General features: G+C 44.2%; 1 protein-coding gene across 10 annotated transcripts in view; it reads right to left on the bottom strand.

Moving 5' to 3' along the window:
* Positions 1–549: 549 nt before the first annotated feature.
* Positions 550–21,187, bottom strand: part of ZHX2 (zinc fingers and homeoboxes 2) — a 75,486-nt gene continuing 54,848 nt past the window's right edge. For 6 of the 10 annotated variants that reach the window (XM_069005413.1, XM_069005409.1, XM_069005412.1 and 3 more), the window contains 2 exons: positions 6,964–9,651; positions 550–1,822 (listed from right to left, as the gene is read on the bottom strand). In XM_069005413.1, coding sequence (XP_068861514.1) covers positions 6,968–9,466 — 2,499 coding nt within the window. In that variant the 5' untranslated portion in view covers positions 9,467–9,651 and the 3' untranslated portion in view covers positions 550–1,822; positions 6,964–6,967. Of the gene's footprint in view, positions 1,823–6,963; positions 9,652–13,892; positions 13,964–21,187 lie in introns of all 10 variants that reach the window. The other 4 variants (XM_069005407.1, XM_069005406.1, XM_069005405.1 and 1 more) reach the window with 1 other exon arrangement.

The following is a 21,187-nucleotide window of genomic DNA, read 5'->3' as shown; positions in this document are numbered from 1 at the left end:
GCTGATGTCACTTTCCCATCTTTTGCTATTGCCTTGTGACACACAAATGCAGTAAGCAAAGTGCTGCCCCATCCACTCACTCCTCTTCAGCAATGAACCAGACAACTTTATTGTAAGGAAAGGCACTTATTGCCACCCACTGCAAACCTCCCTCTACACTTATATGTTGTGCCGATGATTAATAAAAATAACTACATATGGGTGAGTCACCTGGGGTGGTTTCATTCATTCATTCATTCAGTTTGTAACTGCAATCAAAATAAAAGGTGTTCCCCAAAGGCTGTTCCCAGGCACTATCTAAATCCCTCCTGCAGGAAAGAGCTGACTGATAGGGTGGTATAAACATCAATACTCACTGAGTTCACTTTAATCTGGTTAGTATTTGCCAAGCCAAATATTGCAAAACTAGTTAAACCCCTCATCACACCTCTAAAGAATCAAGCTCCCATGCACAAAGTTTGGGCTGAGTTTGGTTGTTTTTTTTTTGGGGGGGGGGGGGGGTGTTTATTTTTTTTATTTTAAAGTAAAATAAAAGAGTTGAGAAAAAGGTTACCAAAATTTTTAGCCTTTGTTTTATTGAGTTACAACAAATGAGCAACAAGTTAGAAAAGTTGGATTTATGCAAACTCCCTGGCATCCTATTTGTGCAGCGTACTGAAAGGTGGGCAAGTTTTCCAAACCCAGCACGGCAGAGGAACGCACTGGACGGCTCTTGCACCTAGGCTCCTGCTCTCCCTCAGTTCCCTCCTCACATGTGCACAGACACCCCCATGCAAATCCAAATTAGCAGTATTTGAAAAAAAGTGCACTCAGGAACCTAGGAGTCACCTAAAAATTTAGTGGCAAGGGTTAATAAGAAACTTCTGTTGTGTGCTACAATGTCTAAAGCTGGAGGGCAGACTGCTGGTTATGGTGTCCATCGCTGTACCAGCCACAGAAACACAAACAAGTTTGGATTATGAAGCATCTTGATTTCCTCGCTCCAACCCCTCTGGGAGTTGTACTGCATGTTTAAACAAAAAGTGCTAAAAAAACCCCCAAAACCAAACCAATAACCAAAAAAAGGCATTCTAGCCAAATCTTCAGAGACCCACAGCTGGGGCTGGCTGGTGAAAAGTGAAGTACAGGAGCTGGAGAAGACTTGCCTTGTAGGAGCATGGAAAAGCAGAGATTTAAATACTTCAACCAGTAGCAGGTGGCCATAGAACAAAACAAAAAAGTCAAAGCAAGACGAGAAAAAAAAAAACAAACCCCACCGCTCCAGAACATATTTAACTGGTCTGAAATGTAAACCAGGGTGGGGATCTGGGCTCAGGTGTTGATCTGCACCAAGACAACTCCAAAAGATTGCAACTCTTTCTTAAAACACTTCAGGAAAAAAAAAAAAAATCTCCTCTCCCTCCTCCACAAAAGACACTTCCCTCCCCCCAACCAACCCCAAAATTTCTCAATTGCATTATATGCAAGAATAGCTTGCACCTATTAAAAAAATTAACAAAATTTTTATGTTGTACAAATCTGTTCCAGTAGAGGAAGAGGCTGAGCAGGAAAGTGGGTGGGAGAGAAACTAAGAGAAACCTATGTACAAGGACCTTTTCCTCTTTCTTTCTTCTCTTTTGTAATGCAGTAGTAGGACTTTGGCACTATCAACAATTCCATGATGATGCTCCATGAGAGTATTTCTCACTGTGCCTCCACAAGCACAGTTTGAGACTTGGGAGTCACAACACACTCTCTCACCCAGGCAGGAAAATAGAGTTTTCTTCTATTTTCAGGCAGCATTTCCCCTTCAACATCAGGACAGTGTAGCTGAGGAGTACCCCTGCAAAAATTATAACAGCAGCATGTTATTTTTTAAGGCACTATGAACTGTTTGAGCTGTTAACTAAGATGACATCTGGTTTACATCCCTGCACATATGGTAACACTGTTTTGTGTTAACTGTACCCTGAGGCCTATCCTTATCACAGCCTCATGTGGTAGGGTGTTGGATTTTTGCTGCATGTTAACACCCAGCTAATAATCCCCTACAGATTTCTAACAGGGATATATGGTCCAGCCTTAGCTCAGGCAGGTTCTCACACTGACTCAAAGATGATGCACGCACGTGTTTGGGGCAACTACTTCGCAACCACAGGACAGACGGTGCTAAAGCCAAGAAGACTTCAGGTCTTTCTCCCCCAGTTAATCCCCTCATAATACTTTTTGTTTTTCATGATTTTAGAAAATTATACAAACTACATGACAATGGAAAAAGGATGTGCTTGTGCTCTGCAGAGCAGCTTCCTGGTTCTGCTAGGACTCCTGCACTTACAAAAAGGCTGCACAGTGGACCAGAGATTAAAAAATGACCCCTCAATACCCAGCCTTCAAATAGCCACCACTTCACAGGTATCCCCAGTTTCCAGCAAAAAGCAAGGGCTCTATGACAGGGATTATGCTCAGTTTTACCACACTGAGGTGTGAACGTGCAAGAAGTACAAACATCCTCCTCATCCACCCTGCAGCAGTGCTCACTGAAACCTGAGCTGACTTGTTATTTCACACCTCTTGTGGATGTTGCTATCTGGTCTGTTATTTCCCACAAAAGCAGTGAGCTCTATCTGGCATCTGCAATGCAGAAAGCAATGCAGTCAAGCCCAGGAAAAGGCAATAGGCTTGCACCAACATCAAGGGGAAAAGTCCTCCCCCTATCCTCGAGACCTTCCCACACAGGCCCCTGTTCCTCCTGACTCACTGGAAAATTTTAATTGCTGCACTGGGTTTTGCTTCTCCCTCTGAAATCCTTCATTACATTAGAGCATGGGTCTCTAATGCACCTCACTGGTTTCAGGGGAAAAAGCATGTCCTCCCTACTTCAGCCTCATTCCCTTGAATGTTTAAGGGTGACCTGAATTCTGCAAAAACCACTGGTCAATTCCATGCTGACTTACTTTAGGATGCTGACTTGGAGCCCAGCACCAGCAACAGACACTATAGTGAGCTTTTTAAATGAAACCCTAAACCTCAAGAAAAGTGAGAACTTGGGCAGAAAGTGAGAAACCCCAGTGCTGTTCACTTTTAGTGGTTTTGGACACTGAGAACTGCACTGGGCCACGGGCAAACAAGTGATCTCAGCTCCCGCAGCAGTGCAGAAGGAGCTGGAGATGCCAAGAGGACCCAGACTATTTCTGATGCTCAGTATCATGCATTCAGCAGATGCAAGGGATGACTGCCTTCAGGCTTTTTTTTTTCTCCTACTCTGCAACTTTCACGCATGGTTTTACTTTGGCAAATCTCCACAGAGCAGTGGTCACAGCCATCCAGCGACAGGGTGTTCAGCTACCTCGTTCCCACCATGAGCCACAGACTTTGGTGCCTACATCTTACAGGGTTCATGCTTAAAAAAGGAGGTCAGGAAATAACTCTAAAAAAAGCTTACTGTGGAAAGGTGGTGATGGGGGAAAAAAATATCATTCTGAGAAAAAACAAAAATTCTGATCTTGGGAAAACCCCACAGGGAGACAACACTGAAGCAAGCCAGCAGTAGCTGCCAACCACTGGCACACTCTGGTCCTGCTCTCCTGTCTGAGCTGTAGTTTGATGTATTTAATTCAGAACCAGTTTCTGTTTGTCAAGTTTGCACAAAGAAGGACAACAGACCTAATTTTGACCTGTGCTGCAAGAAGGCAGGAATCTCCCTATTGATGGAAAGGGAGCTAAAGCACTGTCCTGACAGAGCAGTGGGGCCTCACTACAAAAGGGACACAAGGCTTCATGACAGTCTCTGGAACACTTTCAGAGATGGCTTTAATGCACCCTACAGCAGGCACTCAACATCTGGAAGGCTGCAGTACCCTATGGGGACAGGTCTCCCAGCCTCACTGTTCAAGAAACCTGACCTGCTCCATGGAATAAATCCAATTTTGCCAAAAGCTTCAGATACAGACTTAGACATACAGAGCCTCTTAGTCCTGGGATGGCACTGCAGAGCCTGGCATGAATCCTGCTCTCACAGAGGCCCAGTCCCTTGTGAAATTCCCTCTTGCTGCAGCAGCAGAAGAATCTGCCAAACATGGATCAGTTTTGGAAAAACTCAGTTTTTTAAGGCATAAGGTCTGCTTAGGCTATAACGCAAATGCTCTCTAAGAGTTCAAAAATCTCCTAAAGATACATATAGGAGAAGAGAGTGCCCGAGATGGTCTGGAAGACCTGAGGTTTTACAGAAGCTGCACATGATTTCAGTCAAGAGGAGCATGGAGATCAATCACCAACAAACATTCATTTTAGACTACATAGATCAAGCTGGTAAAACAGCAACACCATCAATATGAAAGGAGCACACTTCTGCCTGATGTAGGGTTCAGCAGTGAAAGACTCACACAGTAAGTGTGGCTGTGTGAGAGCCAAGAGGAGTCCCCTTGTCAGCTGTTCAGTCGACCTCTTATATGTGGTACCTGAGGAGCACGCTAGGAAAAATCACGCTTTTATGACAACAGGCAGAAACAAGCTCTCTGTCACGTCATGCAGTCTCTGCTTTTGAGTCATACCCTGGATGTCACTCAGGATAACACCTTGCTAATTTAACACCAAAGTTTTAGCTGAAAATTTCTAAGATTGGCTGCACAATGAAAGCTTAGAAAAAGTACCTGAGATTTTTCCATGAGACCCATCAGTGCAGAATGTAAAGCTTCCAAATTCTGTGTCACAACAACTGTGACAACGCTTCCATGTGTGCACCAGAGAGCGGGCACCTACATTTCTAGGCTGAGACTCACAGGCAGAATAAAGGAAAATTAGAAAGACTTTTGTCAAGTCCCCAGACCAGCACACCGAGAAACTGGCGAAGAGCAGAGGACAAAATGGCCCTCCAGTCTTACTGCATGCTCTTTGCAGCGGAAGTCCTGCTCCAGTGCACCTCTTCTCAGCAGGTATATTTTACACACAGCCACCAGAAAGCTCTTCATCAAAAGGATCACTCAGCAACAGTTTAACTGAGATCAAAGTTCTTATAAAAATTCCTCTCTAATAACACTTGAGCACCTCCAGAGCCCTGGAGCTTTATGGTCAACATCTGTACCAGGGCACAAAGGCAGGAGGTTCACTCCAACATACCTGACACTGCTCACAAGCACAAAAATGCAGGCACCAAACCTGTGCTGCTGGAAGGGAGCTGTTGCAGAGCTTGGTTTCATAGTGGAAGAGGCTTGTAAGAAACAGTGGTTTCAGGCAACTCCCCCCACTCCTGCCTTCCTCCCCATTCCCCCTCCGAGCCCCTGGTCTGCTCCCTCTCCTCAGAATCAGTATTTGTAGCTGGAAGGGGGAAATGATCTGGAATAACAACCCTGAGAAAAAAAAAATCCCACAATGCATTTATTCATCACACATTTGACTTTAAAAGGCAGATCAGATCCTGGCTCTCCCTTCTTATGTGGCTGCACAACAGTGGCACCCCAGCGTGCCTCTGGCTGATGTTCCCACATCCTTCTTCCTTTAATCCCTGCCTTTGACACACAGGTAACACCTGTTCCTCATATCCCTAATTACCAACTTTTTCAAGAATAGTGCAGGACAGTGGTTTGCACTGCAGACTGAATCTTTAAGATATTTTGTTACATACTGTCATAACGTTTCTCAAGCGTAGCTGACAATTCAGAGTCAAAAATAATGTCATTTCAGAATTTTTTTTTTTTCAAATCAGAGAAAATGTGCAGGAGACTTCTGGACAAGTACTGCACATGGAGAAAGTGGAGTGCTAGCCAGCAGGGCTTGATACCAAAAACTGCATCTGTCCAACAGGTAGTTCAATCCAAGTACTGGTAGCTGTAAAAGCAGAAATCTTAAATACAAGTGTGGAGGCACTTCTATCAGTCCTGGCTTTTTTAATTCTTTTTTTTTTTTATTTCTTAAAGAAATGCTAAAGTGTATTTTACTTAATAGATGTCAGAAAACTACCAATATTCTCAAACAGGTGTTCTCTCACTATGATTTTTAATGCAGGATGCTGATCTTTCTATAGGATAAGCTCTAAAGTTCTGGCTTAAGGAACCTCTGGTTTAGGAGAAACAGATTCAGTTATACTGAAAAATGTTACAGGCTCCAGTGAACTCAATTCAACATGCAAGAAATGCTGACAGTGCTTGCTCCAGATTTACACCTGTGCAACTGTGATCAGAAACAGGTTTTAGATCTCCAAATAACAAGTCCTTTCACGTTGGGAAAGATCATACAAAGCCCCCATAAAGCCAGACCCTGCAGCTTGCTTTTAAATTCAATATTCTGTGAAGAAGAGCTGCTAAACACCCACACAGCTTAGTCTGGGGCACTTCCTAAGCCTCTACTGTGAGCAAGCAGAACAAAGCAAGACTGGAGACAGTTCTCACCTGCAAGAGGAAGAAAGCACATTTGCATGAGGCATTTCAGTACCCACTTTTGTTTTTTCGCTTGTTTTTGCATAAAGAAACATCTGTGTCCTAGGCCCTTCCCCCAGTGAGCTTTTGTTTTGAACATCGCAGAATGCTGCAAAGGAAGGACCTGAGATGCAAAAACAGGTGCAGCCCCTATTCAGTGATGTCTCAGGCAAGGGGGATATTAGCAACTAGTGTTACTTACTATTTCTTCGTGTGGCTCAGCTAGCACGTTTTATATAAAGTGCTGCAGAGGTTACATATGTTGTTTAAAGGCAGAAAGTTTTAAGGTTTAATCGCTTACTGCCAAAAAAAAAAAATCAGAAAAACCTCCCTTATCCAGGACTCGACCCACAAGGAGACAAGAAACAAGGCAAATGGCACTAACCCCTCCCCTACCATGCAGCTGGCTTTAATTTACAAGCATGATGGGTCTCCCTTTTGTTCAGGCATCCAGCAGGCACGAGCATCCGGCAGGGATGGGCTCCAGGGATTTACACTGAAGAGGGGCTACAGAATGCTGGAAGTACACCCAGACAAAGGCAGGCTCAGAGAAACAGGGCACCATCAGCATTACCTGTCTATACGTGGGAATTGTCTCCAGATATACTTTCAGAGTCCAAGTCTGCCAGCTCTGTGTGGCCCTCGGGGGCCGTTTGGCTCCAGCTGTCCGTACAGTCCGAGGCAGCGTCATCCTCGCCCACCGTCACCTCCACCCAGTTGACCTCCGCCGGCTCCTCGTTCTCCTCGCTGCCGTGGCCATCGTGGCTGTTGCACTCCAGCCTGTCCACGCCCTCTGCTTGATTCCCTAACAAAGAGTCTTTCAGTGGTTCGCAGTCTCTTTTTGCTCTCACCACTGGTTTCCCCCCATTCTCTTCATTCAGTTTTTTATGCTCCTGGTAATGCTGCCGAGACACCTCATTACCATTCTTTGGACTCTCAGCATGTTTTGAGCTCTTTTTCTGGCTTTGCTTGTTATGACCATCACCAGCATACTGCTGCTGGTACTGGTCAATCCATTTAAGTGACCCTGTTCTTAGTGAAGACCGGTTTTCCTTGAACCAGCGAACTATTTCAGTTCTCGTGAGCCCAGTCTGAGATGCCAACTGGTCATACTCCTGGGGTGATGGCCACTGGGTCCTTGCAAATGTGCTTTTCAGTAGATGAATTTGCTCTTGTGTTTTCTTCAATGTGGTGGAGGACCCAGATAAAGCACCAGGGAGCTGAGAGCTACTCAGAAGTTCTGCCTGGCTTATTGCACCATTGGGAGTTCCTTGATCCTTACTTTTTCTGTATGATCCCATTGAGTCCAAGACAGCTTGCTCCATGCTGTCCCTTATCTTTCTCCGCTCAGAGAACCATGAATCTATCTCCCTCCGACTCAGCTTAGTCTCCATTCGCAGCCTATCCAATTCTCCTTGGGTAGGAAAAGAGCATCTCAAGAAACTCTCCTCAAGGGCCCTAAGCTGCTCTTGAGTTTTCTCCTTGAATCTCTGGGGAGTAAAATCTGTGTATGGGTGAAATGACCGGCCATGTCGACCAGCTGAAGGTGCTATTTGATCTTTCCCTAAAGCATCACCAGGAATTTGCACAATGCCCCTCTGACTTCTGTACCTGTGGTCACTGAACCACTTCTTGATCTCACTCCTGGAAAGACCTGTTGCCTCTATAAGCCGGTAGACTTCTGCATCATCAGGAAACTGGCTTGCCATGAAACTGGCCTTCAGCTCCGCTATCTGCTCCTTGGTCTTCTTCCGCTCACTGGCTGGTGTCATGGGAACAGCAGTCAACTTGGCAGGAATCTCAGGCACCTGAACTATGTGAGGACGCTTAGCCTCTGGGGCACTTGATAAGGTCTGTATTGTCCTCTTCTGCCCCTGGTTTGGGGCAACAGCAAGTGTAATTGGTGAACAGGAAACAGTTGAACCATTTGACACAGGAGTCAAAACCAGGCCAGTCTGGCCCAGTATCTGACAAGGCAAAGCTGTCTGGATGATAGGCTGTGGCATTTTTGCAGTTGCCAAAGGAGCTGGCAGGACGGTGATGGTCTGGGGAACTGCCTGGATAGTACCATTGAACATCTTCTTTCTTGCTTCCTCCACTTCTTCAGGAGACCAACTTATACCGTGCTTCAAACGTTGCGTAGCAAACCAGATTCGGATTTGTTCTTCTGGATGTTTTGATGCTGCTGTCAACCACGACAACTCTGCTTGTGTTGGATAAGGAAACTTATTAAAGGAGTTGATCATGGTTGCGTTAGTGTCCAGTGCAGAGTTGTATTTGGTACTGTTCAGAGGGACCGGGACCTTGGGGACAAGGTTGATATTTGGTGGCAGCTGTACAGAGGGCATAACATGGGCTAACACATCCTGGAGAAGGTCTCCATTTATACAGGCAATAGCTTCAGTGGCTTCAGTTATGATGCGGGGGAGAGCACCATCCACGTGGTTTTCTGTAACTCCCTCTTCTGGCTTTTTGGATCCCTTCTTGGTCTCCCCTTTAGGTTTTCCCAGTTTCATCACTGGCACTTTATTCGCACTAATTCCCCCATGTAGTGAATCGTCACACTCTGCATTTTCTAGCCCACTGCTTGTGACAGTGACATCATTAGTGGTGGTCTCAATGGACTGCTCTAAAACAGTCTGATTATTGCGTTTAATTAATTTCAGTTTAAAGTTAGTCTCTCCCGGGTGGTATTTTGTGTTGTGGTCAGATAAAGAATCATATTTTTTGGTTGTGAAGTTGCATTCAGCACAGACATACAGGGGGTTGAGAATGACATTTGGATGCTGGGTGTCAACGTGCTCTGTAAATTCATTTAAGTTTTGTGTTGAGTAAGGGCAATACTTACACTCATAACCACCTTGGGGTTTCTTAGACTGATTTTCAGCTGGGGGCTTTGCCTCAACCACTTCACAGTCTTTGACTGAGTTTTCTGAAGGCCAACTTTTTTTGGAGTCCTGCTGCGATGCACCAGTCCCCTTGTCTTTAGGAGTCTCTATGCCCTCGGCACCTTCCTGCTCCATGACTTCAGAAGTTCGCACCATACAGGGAGTTGTGGACTTTCTTTTGCTAGCCATGGCACCTGCTGGCACTGTGCCGTTGTCCCAGATGGTCGCTTCTTTTGACAGGGTGAGCAACCAACTCAGTAGATCTTGCAAACAGCTCCAAACTTCCCTGATTATTTGACTCTGTTTTGTTTAATGAATTTCTGCCCTGGCTGTGACCATCAGCTCCACCACTAGACCTGTCAGCTGCATGACACCTGTGAAACAAAGCACATGTTGTTAGGCACTGATCTATAAAACATAAATTTAGCAGAAAGCCACAGCTCAGGGCATGTGCGTTTGCAAGGCATGTGCATATTCTGGATATTGCCAAACTCTTCCTCCTCCCTGTCATCATTTTAAAAGTCAAAAATCACCCCACAAAGAATAAAAGCAGTGGGTAATTTGCAATAAAGTGTGCCACAAGAAGAAAATCACTTTAGAACAAATAAGATGAATGGACAGGGGATTTTAATCTCCACTAGACTCAATGTGTTTAGCTGGGAAAAGAAGACGACACTGCTATAAATACTGCATCTTTTTATAGAAGCTGCAATTCTATTAATTACTATTTTGAAGCCTGCAGATTTGAAATTGAGTGTGATTTATATTGAACTTAATTACTTCCCACTGTCACTTACCTTGTAAATATGTCTACTAAATGATTGTGGTTACTAATGATGGGTGACTTCTAAATAAAACTATAGGGTCTGCCTTGGTTGTAAAAGTAATGGCAGAAAGATTTAATGCAAATCAACACTTCCAGAGGTCTGTATTTTGAGAAAAGGTGGGCTCAAAGCAACTGCTGCAGGAGACTACAGCAGATTTGTGAAGTCTATCAAGTCTTTTCCAGAAGAGAAGTTTCCTTAAAATACCACTTTTCACTCAACATTGACAGAAATAGCTACCAAAGGTCACAGAAGCCCTCAGATACCTTTTAAACAGGGTCCCTTTCTGTGACCCCACTGATGTTCTAATTAAGTCCCAACTTGAGCATGTCACTCCCTACAGAACTAAAAAAAGCCAAATCAAAACATTCTAAAACTCAATTTTTATGTTGAAGCAGTTTTGAAAGTTCCCAAATTCAAGAATTCTGTAAAACGCATTTTTTGAAGGATCTGAGGCAAACATCAGTCAGAACAAGCACGAAGAAAAATTACACCAGTTTTTCTATGATCTACCTGCACTCATCAGGACTGGGTAGAGGGAAAAAGTGGAGTTCAGTTGTCAAAAAAGTTTCATTAATCAAAAAAAGATAAAAAAGGTCACTTCCCTATTTGACAGGATGCTTTTTTTTTTTATTAATCGTTGATTCCAATTTGCTATTCTTCCTGATCTGAAAGTCTCTGGTTTCATAATACTTCTACAGTCTTGGCAGAAAACTCAGATTTAACAGTCAAGAAGTTCTTGGAATTGATTGAGAGAGGTACTGGTGTTTACAAACTGGAGCAGGACAGAAAGTGGAGATTCACAGAGTGGGTCAGGCCTGCACTGAATTCGGCAGAAGTGTTCTAAATGGAGAATCTGAATTAGAGATCCAGTAGAAGATGCCCCTACCCACTACAGGCAGGACAGACTGGATGGTCTTTAACGATCCTTTCCAAATGCACATTTGCTTATTGTGAAGATTGTAAATGATAAACTGCATCCAGAACTGAAGACATGAAGATCTAACAAAATAAAATCCCACCGCAGTCACATCTGGACACATCCAACATCAGCAGACACTTTACAACCATCTGAGTGCTGTCCCTGTATCTGCTCCTCTTGCTTGAGCCTTGGCATGAGAGAAACTGTGAAAGCAGCTGCCAGCTTCTTGGTTCTGTTTGCAGCTGAGGAATACTCTGCAGGTCTCCAGAGCACAGTGCTGCTGCTCTGCCTGTCACAGATCACACCATTCCTGTACATATGGAAACTCAAAATGATATACTGCCAGAGGAAGCAGCTCCAGCTGGGGATAAGAGCAGGGATGGCAGCTTCCAGCTCTATGCATTCAAAACCCAGCATGAAGCAATTCCCCATACACGAAACACTTCATGCGTGAATTCTCCACACAGCACCTTCATGGATAAGGCTCTTGTGAGACTCAAGCTGTGAAACACCAAACACACCATGGAGAAGATGCCATGCAGACACTATTTGTTACAGTGCAGATGCCTCTGCATAACTGCACGGTGGTTTGTGTTCACAGCCACTGCCACCCCTGCTCCTCCCAGCCCTGACACAGCCCAGGCATGCTCCTGCACACTTGGTAAAGCATCAGAGAATCTGGCTGACTTTCAAGGGTGCGTTTAAACTCCACGAGCTTCCCTGGGAAATGGAGCATATTTGCTGAGCTCTGTGAAACAGGGATGGGGCTGCCCACAGGCTTATGGCTCTGCCTCAGTCAGGATGACCCAGTGCTATCTTCCCCTAACCTGGGACCACCAACACTGTCACCACCAATCCCCAAAGCATTTGCCTCTGAGCCAACATTTACTTTTCTGTTTCCTTCTTTTCCCTTCTGCCTTTTAATGATAAACAAGCAGAAGAACAGTAAAAACCATGATGCCTGGTTTTCTGTAGATTTGTGCTGACTGACCATTAAAATGGATCACACTGAATGTTCTCTATCATTTCCACATATTCCTTCAAAATTCCCCTTGTACTTCCCCTCACAATCGTCCTTCCACAGATATTTTGGCTGTGATCTGTGACTTGCTGCGTCCCACTGCAGATGGGATCAGAGGCTAGAGACAAACACACAGCTGTCCCAACTCCCATCTTCCTGATCACTGGTTTTTAACTGTGCTTGCAGAAAATGAATTATCTTTGAAGCTTCTTCCCTTATACCAAATTTGGCTGAAACAGGCCAAAAGATGAGAGAAGGGGGCAGAATGAGCTCTGTTAGCCTAGCTAGTGCTGGAAACAGGGTGAAGGTGACCAGGTCATCAGGTCATCTCACTCTTCCCTGCATATTCCCAAAACATTTATGATACTGACTTTCTTATATGAGGGAAGGGAGGTGCAAGGCAGTGCCCTGGGCCGGGGTGATGAAGATGAGGGTGGACTCATGGCTCCTGGGATGCTCCTCTGAGTCTTGCTCTCCCTCCCAGGCCACAGCTGCACCTAATAGTCTGCTCCTGTTTTAATGTATGACCTCCTGCAAAATTCATTTGGCAACATCAGCAAAAGGAAGAAAATTCAAAGGACATCAAAGACAGAGGAAGGCTTATTTGTATTTCACTGAATTTCCCCCCTCCTCCACAGGAAGAAAAAGCTAGGAACATAAAGGAGTGTGATGGAAGAGAAAGAGTGGAGAAGGAGAAACACCTAGGCTACAGCTTTGAATCAATCAAAGGTTTCTTAAAAGACTAAATGTTTTGAATTCCCCAGTCTCTGGAAGCTCAGCAAGCTCTCTGTTGCACCAAGCTCCCAACTCTTATGAAGACAAGAGGACTGACCTCAAACAAGAATGCTCCAGTAAAAAGGAAGGGCCAAGGTCCCTTCAAAACATATCTAAGTGTGTGGAAAGATGAAAAATTCTTTCTGCTACAGTTTTTCTAAAAAATTGTACAGATTGTTGCTTCTCTTCCTTCTTCTTTTCCACAGAATGTTTTTCTGCATGTCTAATTGCTAGTTTTCTAACCCTACACTTTGAGTAGTTTTTTTTTTCTGCCACATGAGAATCACAAGGCACCACAGAAATCAAGCTGAAGTCAAATATTTCTTTTTCAATACATGAAACAAATGACTTTTAGTCTAAGATGCACAGTTTGGGGCACTCATAACTAGCTACAGACTATCTTTGTCCCTTCAAGCCACACTCTGAAAGATGGGGAGGAGGAAAAGCTCAACATTTGCCTGAGCAAGTAGAGTTTATTGGGACCTCCAGGCTATAGGACCTTAATAAGGATGTAATTTGGGATAAAGCAATAGAAAGTTCCAAAGGAGGATGGGACCCCCCCCAGACACATCCTTGGGAGGTGCACCATGTACAGTTGCAAGGACTGCCACAGCCTAGCCCAGAACATTAGAGGAAGCATCAAGAGCATCTCACAGCTTTCAAACATGAGCCACTTGCCAGAACATCAAAGCCCCAGCAGACAGCTTTAAATACGTGGTGTTGCTCCTGACAAAACTGATAAATGATGCCACTTCAGCTCCTGCAATGCAATGGCTTTTAGCAACCAGCAGCACATCCTGATGGGAACCTGAGCTACACTTTATCACCTGAGCCCTGTCCACAGGACATGCACTCCTTCAAGGGGCAAAATTCACATCTGATATTCACTGTGGGGCTGCACCACAGTCAGGTCAACTTCTATCCCTAAAGCTGGCCCCGTTCACTTTATATTTTATTATGGACAGGACCCTGGACAAATGACCTTTTTTTGGCTGCTGCCACTGTGGAGTACCCACAGGAGTGGGGTGCAGGGGTGCAGTCAGCAGCTTCTTTGTGAGCTCACTGCGTACTCACTGTGCATGGAGAGGGAAGACAGTCCTCATCCCTCCAGCTCACATGCCACATCTCTTGCTTGTCTCCCCACACTGCAGGGGGTTGAAAGAAAAAAAAATCTCATTTTTTGAATTTTCTTTTTAAATGAGAAAATGCACAAAGCAGCAAAAGGCAACCAGGTGAAAAACAAAAGTGCTTGGCTCCAAGCAGAATCTGTCATTGTGAATGAGGTCTAAACCAAACCACAGAGAACCTGTGTGCAGGAACAAAAACTTTCGATTTGCTTTGCTTCAGCAAAGACATCCAGGACAGGACCACACAGGTCAGAAGCAATGCCTTCTTTTAAACTTATCTCCCCAAAAGTGCATCACAGCACTTAAGAGTGAGGCCCTAACCTGTCTTCATTTAATTTCTAAAATTTGTTTAAATAATGAAAGAATCCAGTCACAGTCCTCTGATCAATGTTAAAATGGCAACAGAACATCTGAAAAGAGAATGAAGTGGGATCTTAATGGCAACTCTGTGCATGACTGAGGAAATGCCAGATTTCCTACCTGATCGTCTGGCCCCAGAGTGGGAAAACTGCAGAGACTCACACAGGGAAAATAAACCATGTTTTTAGGCCTGGCTGGCACTGGAAAACGCTTGCCTGTGTAGCAATGCCACCTTCCATCAGCATAAAGTGACTGTACAGTTCAAGCTAAGGAATGGTAAAAACAAATTCAAAAGGTTTCTCTTGCTGAATACTGAAATCTTTTCACTCTCTCCTATCTTTACCTTGTGCACATAGCTAATTTTATGCCCTACTTCCCCCACAACAAAAGGCAAATATTGGGGTAGAAACTGAACTCCTTTTCTCCAGTGTTATTCCCACAGGCTCCTCCAAGTTGGTGGCAGAACAGGAATTTTCCATGGCACCTGGGACACAGCTCAGTTGCACAAGCCCTGTGAGCTGTGGCTGGGGAAGTGGTAGGGCAGGGGGGAGACAGGGCAAGATGCTGCCTGTTTTTCCTCATACCCCAAAACATGACTGAGTCTGGAAAAGGCTGTCTAAAGACAACCAAATTTGAAGGTATGTCTAATTAAAAAGCACAGAAAACCTTACTTTCAGCAGAAAGGAAAAAGCGCATCAGAAATATCATCGCTTTGTGCTGCATCTTGCTTTCAGCCAAGGGCTGGAGTAAACAGAGGCTGAAAGAGTTTGAACCCCCCAGGCAGTGCAAATGGATCTTTACTTTTCACAGATAAACCTTGCTTTTAGAAACAAACAAACAGAAAAAACCCAAACACTTTAGGGACACTTGTGTAATTTGCCAATAAAATCTTCCTTTATTTTTTCATCTTGCTGCCTTGTTTGCTCTACCCTGTGCTGGCAGAGAGTTCCCAGCACCTGGCCTCATTTGAAAATGAACAGTGGGAAAACCACCAGCATGAAGATATCTGCAAACAAGCACAGAAATATAGCAGTGCTCATTTGCAAGGGCCGATGTTTGAAGAGGGTGGAAATATTTTATTGCTTTACTGCTTAGGAGCTCAGTCTCCACAAACAGCATCCTCTCTGCTATGCAGGACAAGCACCAGCAAATTACACTCTTGTAACTTAACACCCACACCCCCCTTGTCTGAACATGACATTTAATATCACAAAGGTACAAACTCCTCCTTACAGCTTTCCCACGCCCCTTCCCCAGCTTGGCGCCGCAGCAGAAGTAACAAGAGGAGGTACACAGCACAGAGCTCACTAGAAAGGACTTGTTGGGCACCAATTGTTCACTCCCTGGGTTCTTTTGGAAGAACATCCCACTTTATCTCACAGTAACTGGATCTCAGCAAACCTCAACACAGATGCCATGCTCTGCCCTTGGACATCAGCCAGGCTCTGCTGCTCACCGCCTTGCAAACACTGCAGGTTGCTTTTAAAGCAGGGACACCCTTTTTCAGGAGCTGAAGAATTTGCCACCCCTTCCAGGGTGTGTGACTGACCACACCATGATGGACCGCAGTACCTCTGTTCATTCCTGGATATCTTCAACCATCTCCTCTCATAACCTTCCAAGCCTGCGGGTCCCTGACTTCCCTAGGACCCAAATGCTGTCTCCCTCTGAGCATCCCGGATTTTAACACTTGACTACAAATTCCGTGGCTGCCTAAAAGTCATGCTCAGAGAGTTCAGAGCAGAGCAGAAACTAACTGATACTACTCAACAGCATCATAAGCCCCCATGACCATCTACTCGTTGTCCATGAAGGCTGCAGCAATGCAAACACAGGCAGCACAAAACAGAGCTGTCATCCTGCTCCCAATCAGAGATGCTGAACTCACATTCATTAAAGTCGTGGTGACAATTTTCTCCTACAAACACAAGGATGAGAGGGGAGATACACATTTCACGGTGCAAAAAAAAGGAACATGCCTAGGGTGATGTTTTTCCTTCCTTACAACTGTTTTCAGCATGCAGCTGCTACAGTAGTATCAAAAAGCACATCAGCTAGCACAGCAAAAAACATGCTGTTTCTCTCCTCTGTGATAAAACACTTTAAAACATTGCTTAATTACATACAGAAAAATAAGTGGAAGCAAACCAGGGCAAATAATTCCTGCATGATAGATTGGGACTGTAACAATTTACAAAAAAAAAAACAAACAAACAAACCAACAAAAAAACCCATACAGAAAGGCAGGTTTTGTGAACTAGGGCAGAGCTCTTAAAACAGCATTTAAGTCAGACCAGCCCAGAGCTCCAATACTTCTCTACAGTTCTTTGTGAGCTGAATAAATCCCAGTTAAAGGGGAGGTATACAGATTGTTACAGCAGTAAATTTTGCAGGCACGTGAAAATATAAAATTGACAGTTTGCATATGTGGGTGCAGACATTTCTAATTATAAAAATATTCCCACATTGATGTCTGTTACAGGATGCCGTGACCAGGAGTATTTGTCTACAGGGAGCAGCAATTGATAATTTCTCTTTCTTTTAAGGATCAGAGACTCACACCTTTCAAAGGTGATCAGCAAACCAAACTGCCTCCAGGACTCCTGACTTCCCTGGCAACACATCCTGTGAAACTGGATGTCAACAGATGAACGGGGGCAGAACCAAACCCAGCGCACATCCCACCTCTGCCCTGCATCCCCTACAGCACAGTCACTGAGAGACTCTGTAAAAACACACAGATAAAACAAAAATCAGAAGTATTGGTGGGCCGAGGGTAGAATGAAAGGGTTTTTAAAAGGCAGCAACAGCTGTAGAAAATCCTGGAGCAGTGCATAATGAAATTAATTACATGAAAGCTGCTTCTTAACATTAACAGCTCAGCTGTGATGTGACCACTGTGTAGAGATAGAAAAACTTACACTGAAAAACACAGGTATTTTGGGGGAAAAAAAACCCCGTTAGTAGGCTTCGCCAGAATAGGTTGTGTGGCAGAACCATGCAATCGAGGCTTATTTCAGAGTACACTGCTAACAGGCTGTTCTTTTGAACTAAAATGTTCTCATTCAAGCTGCTGCTAAGCCAAAGATGCGGGGAAAATGGTGATATGAACACAAGAGGCCGAGCCCTTCCCATAAAAGGGGAAGTTGAACATTGCGTGCTGTGAATTTTCTATTATAAGTACCAATCTGCAATCACTGCCTTGTACTTTTTTCCCCCACTTTTTTTAAATGCAGGCTTAATTCAGCTGTTAAAAACTGGATTAGGCCCGACTAGTTTTGCTTTCTGAAAAAAATCTACTCATGATTAGAAACTGCACTTTACAGACTGGTTCATGCCCTGAAAAAATACTTACATTGTAGCAACAGTCACTTATTTCACCTAAAACAGTGGCCTTAATCTCAGTGTAGGCAGGAGATGGTCCTTCTCCAAGAGGGCACACACCGAAGCAGATGGGGCAACAACAGGCAGGAGGGAGAGAACTGGAGTGCCAAGGTGGGGACAAAATCCAGGTTTCCTTGCTTCCCACCACTGCTTTCTCCTCCAAGAAAAGGGCTGGCAACCCACAGCTTGCACATGAAATGGCACATGTGGGTAACTGTGATTGCTGCAGCTTCCACTGGTTTGTGAAGTTGGTGCAGTCTGGGAAAAGCTTTTTTACTTTGTAGTGTGTGCTTCTGCCACAGGCACATGCATCCATGTCCTGCTGAACATGTGACTTAGCTAGTGCCCTTCTCAGGGACACAAAAGGACCCCAAATCCCAGTGGCACTTGGCTGCGCACACTCAAAACCCAGAAGGTGATAGTGGATGCCCTGCTGAGGCATCGCTCTCTTCTTTGGGAAGGAGGAATACAAACTGACCTCCTCCAAGCAAGATGATGCACGAACAACCCATGCAAGATTACAGTCAGATTCATCAGCAAATGTTCTCAACACCCACAGAGGGGGCTGATCCTCTGTCCATCACCCTCCATTGGTGGCTTCCAGGGGTAGCAAGCTCCAAAATAATAGTCACATGCCCTATCAAAATTATCTCCTTTAATCAGTGATGTGTTTAGTGTTTACTCCTAGGGTAGGTATTTGCATGTTCAGAAGAGAGAAATAAAGACCAACAGACTTCTTATGAGAGAAATAGAAATGCTAAAAAAACATTCATTCTAATTAGTTTAATTACTTGTCTGTGCAATTCCTTGAGTTATCATCATTGGACTAAATTAAAGTCACTGGATATAAGTAATTTTTCATATTTAGTTTTTATCCAGCATCATGTGGTAGGGGGACAAGAGACTCACAGACACAAAATAAAAATTATCTGTAGACACTACCTTCAGCTTAGTGGGTTAAATGCTGGATGTATCCGTCTACTATTTTATGCAGGAAAAGAATAGTTTATCCTGTTAGAATTCAGCTTAACTTCCTTTCAAATATGCTTTAAAGAACGATTTTTTTTTTTTCTGGGAAAGGGTGGGTATGTTAAAATAAGTATTCTTTGCTTAGAACAATTTTAGTAATCATTTCTTGTTTGTTTAGATCAAATATCTTAACAGCAACATCTGGTCCCCTTTCTCCTTCATGTCATCTGCCATTCCATAACTGCCACCTAGACAAGGAACAGCTGTACACATTTCCAATGCAACTATATATTTTATATATTATTACATATTTTCTCTCTTCAGATTTATTGTTACTATAGAGACACTCTAAATTAAATTTCTTCCAAAGCAGAAAGAAGAAGAGCTGTGACAGAATCCAGACATTTGATTTCTTTTCTTTGCTTACAAAACTTTAAGCAACAGTGCAGAAGTTTTCCTGCTTTAGTACTTCTTACACTACTTGTATCCCTTCTCAAATTTTTCTGCTCTGGAAACCAGAGCATCCTGCCTTTAGTCAGTTAAGTGTCAACTTTTCCAAATAGAATTATCAAGGCTCTCAAACACTTTTGCAGGTCAATTGCAAAGGAGAAAACAAAAATCACATGCACATTCTAGGTATCCCTCTTACAAGTCTGCAAGATAGAAATGAGCTCAGAATTTCTCAAAAAAAAAACCCCCAAAACCTTTCACTTCTCAAAAAGTAGCCCCTAGAGCCCTGCATGTCTTGGCTCTGACACATACATGGCACATACCACAGCCGGAAATGGGAAAAAGCGCCCAGAGGCGCTGAAGGAGGGGAAGGAGAGAAGGCTGAGGCCACAGGACTGTTTTGGTGACCACTTCTAAAAAGTGCTTAGATTTGAGGGAAAAACAAAGGAGAAGAAACTTCTATCACCAGCATGTCATGTCTGAACAAGACAAGGCGTACACCAACACCTATGGGCGGTTTGGCCAACTCTGTCCTATATGGGAAGCAGCATCTCCATCAGCCTCATTCACCACAACTGCAGCACTGAAAGAATCTACATAACTCACAAGAGAGGAAGGGGATCAGTAATTAACAGAAAACATTAGTAACCTCGGTGTCTATAGCTGCACAGCTCCCTGCTTGACTCATTCACAATGTTTTCGGAAAATGCAGATGGTTTGTGATTTATACAGCTGATGAATCACTGTACCTCTTTCTTCCCTGCCAAGGGCTTCTCTGGGTATCTTCATATTCCCCAATGAGAAGTGCAGACAAGAGGATAACATGCTACAAGCAGAGCAGCATGACGTCCCCCCCCCACAGGATGGTTTTACCTGTGGCCCACAAGCACTGCTGCTCTCTCCTGTCCCCATTTCCCTATCCACTCACCACACATTGGTGAACTCAACAGCTGTTGCTTCAAGTCATCTTGATTGACACTGCTTACACAGCCTGAACCTCTGCACTACTGGGAACAGCTTCAGTACACAGTAATTTTGCCTTTTAAAACATCAGGTCTGACTTATAAACTCTAACAACTAAAAATATTAATTCCTGAATGGAAACTCCTGAGCTACAGTACCAGATGCTGTTGAAGGAAGAAGCCCAAAAGCTGGGTTTGGGGTACAAAGCTGTGTCTTGCAGCCTACCACACTGAATACTTGCACAGTAATGAAATGGGAACGTTTCACCTCAACACTTCCAGAAGCAGGAATTTCAACATATCTTTTTCAAAACAAGACCACGCCTGGAAACTGCCACACGAATTTTCACAGGACCTGAACACCCAGTGACCTCCAAACTCAGCCAGGGGATACCAAACAAACCTGGTGTCCAAGGCACTTCAGGGCAGCTCCAATTTTAAGCACATGAAGCATCAGCTGTTGGCCGAACTCACACAGTTCAGCGACCTGATGAACCGAGGAGGCAAACCTCAGGTGCCCCATGTCAAAATGCCATGAGCTGTTTGCCATGTGCAAGCAGACCCCATACAAGCAGAGCTGCAGACACCCATGCTGCCTGTGCCCAGAACCACCCTCACAAGACAAACTCAGATGAATGACCTTAAAGCGCTGGCAGATGATGCATGTGTGTTTCCCAGCCTGGATCTCTATTTAGGAGACTCCTGTCTGATACAGATGAACCCTTATACTGCTAGGAAAAGACATCTTCTTCTTCAAACCCAACACAATTTTTTCACTACTATAGCCAGACCCCAATCTCCTAGCCAAGACAGAGACAAAAAGCAGCACGTTGGAAAGTTGTCTGCTGCTGGCTAACAGGAGTGAGATGCTTGGAAGAACTGCATAGGCAGTGCTTTGCATCACTCTGATCTCCTCGGCTTCCTGGTGATGAGCAGATTTGGTTCAACAGAGGAGAACTGCAAATATCTTGGTGTAAATAATTTTCACTCACTCTCATCCCATTTTACGTTATCTTTTGTTGTGCTCTACTTGCTTAAAGAAAACGCTGTTTTGAAAGTGGCCAGGTATCAGACCATGAAAAATGTACATTCCACATTTAGAGGCTTTTCTAACAGC

Source organism: Aphelocoma coerulescens, chromosome 2 (assembly GCF_041296385.1).
Source record: "Aphelocoma coerulescens isolate FSJ_1873_10779 chromosome 2, UR_Acoe_1.0, whole genome shotgun sequence".
Classification (NCBI taxonomy): Eukaryota; Metazoa; Chordata; class Aves; order Passeriformes; family Corvidae; genus Aphelocoma; species Aphelocoma coerulescens.
This window is presented reverse-complemented; position numbering and strand designations above follow the sequence as displayed.